The sequence below is a fragment of the Fukomys damarensis genome, unplaced genomic scaffold (genome assembly GCF_012274545.1).
Source record: "Fukomys damarensis isolate Sample0158 unplaced genomic scaffold, DMR_v1.0_HiC HiC_scaffold_13, whole genome shotgun sequence".
Classification (NCBI taxonomy): Eukaryota; Metazoa; Chordata; class Mammalia; order Rodentia; family Bathyergidae; genus Fukomys; species Fukomys damarensis.
In genome coordinates, this window is record NW_022900925.1 from 14,810,171 (window position 1) to 14,811,129 (window position 959).

At 63.3% G+C, this 959-nt stretch overlaps 1 protein-coding gene across 1 annotated transcript in view; it reads right to left on the minus strand.

The window, feature by feature from the left end:
- Hic1 (HIC ZBTB transcriptional repressor 1) overlaps window positions 1–932 on the minus strand; it is a 2,996-nt gene extending 2,064 nt beyond the window's left edge. The window contains exons 1-2 of the mRNA XM_019210362.2: window positions 642–932; window positions 7–302 (exon numbers count right to left, since the gene is read on the minus strand). Coding sequence (XP_019065907.1) covers window positions 7–302; window positions 642–678 — 333 coding nt within the window. The 5' untranslated portion in view covers window positions 679–932. The remainder of the gene's footprint in view (window positions 1–6; window positions 303–641) is intronic.
- Between the last annotated feature and the right edge of the window lie 27 nt (window positions 933–959).

Here is a 959-nt window from a genome sequence, read left to right on the forward strand (position 1 = left end):
AGCTGCCTCCGCCCCGTCAGCCAGACGTCCGGTGTAGATGAAGTCCAGCACCAGGCGGAACACGGCCGGGCTCACCATGTCATGGTCCAGATTAAGCAGGTTGTCATGCACCACCAGGGACTTGAGGTAGGCACTGCTGGCTGCCAGCACGTTCTTGTGCGCGCGGAAGAGGGCGTTCTGCACCACGATGATCACGTCGCACAAGAAGCCCTTGGTGCGCTGGCTGTTGAGCTGCAGCAGCAGCTGCCTCGAGTGGCCGGGCGCCTCCATCGTGTCCAGCATCGTCTGCCCAGCACACTCTCCTGCGGGGATACACACCAGCTGGGTAAGAGCCGCGCAGCCCTGGACGCCTGCACCCAGCCCGGCACTTCTCCCCTCCACTTCCCCTTCCCTTCAGCTGAGCATGGGCATCATGGAGCACCAGGGCCTGGGCACTGGTGCAGGAGGACAGGGGCCTCCGAGAGTGGCAGCCTAGGCCAGTCGGCCAGAAGAAGGAGCAGGAAGAGAATGGCTGCGAATGGACAGGAGGCCAGGCTGGCCTGTGCACCTCGGGCCCAGCCACTGCTGGGCACACGGGCTGGGTGCTGGGGACTTCCAAGAGAAAACTGTTCAGGCGAAGTCACCCTTTCGGAGACAGTTACCCGATTTCAGTAAAATGTCCGCTTCAGGAAAAGTCATTCAGGGCCGAGAAGTTTGCCCAAGTTGGGAGAAAGGGAGCCGAGTTAAGAAGCACCTCCCGGCTCGGGAGAAGTTGCCCCAGTTGGGGGAAGTGATTCGGAAGACGGGAGCGAGGTGCCCACCGAGGCGCAGCCCTGGCAGGGAGCTGTCAGACCCTTGTTTGGGTTGAGGCAGCGGCACCCGGAGCGGAGGCAGCGGCTGCCTTGGCGGGCAGAGAACGAAGGCCGGGCCTCGGCGCGGGGAGGGCGTTATATCAGAGCAGGAGGCTGAGGCAGGAAGCA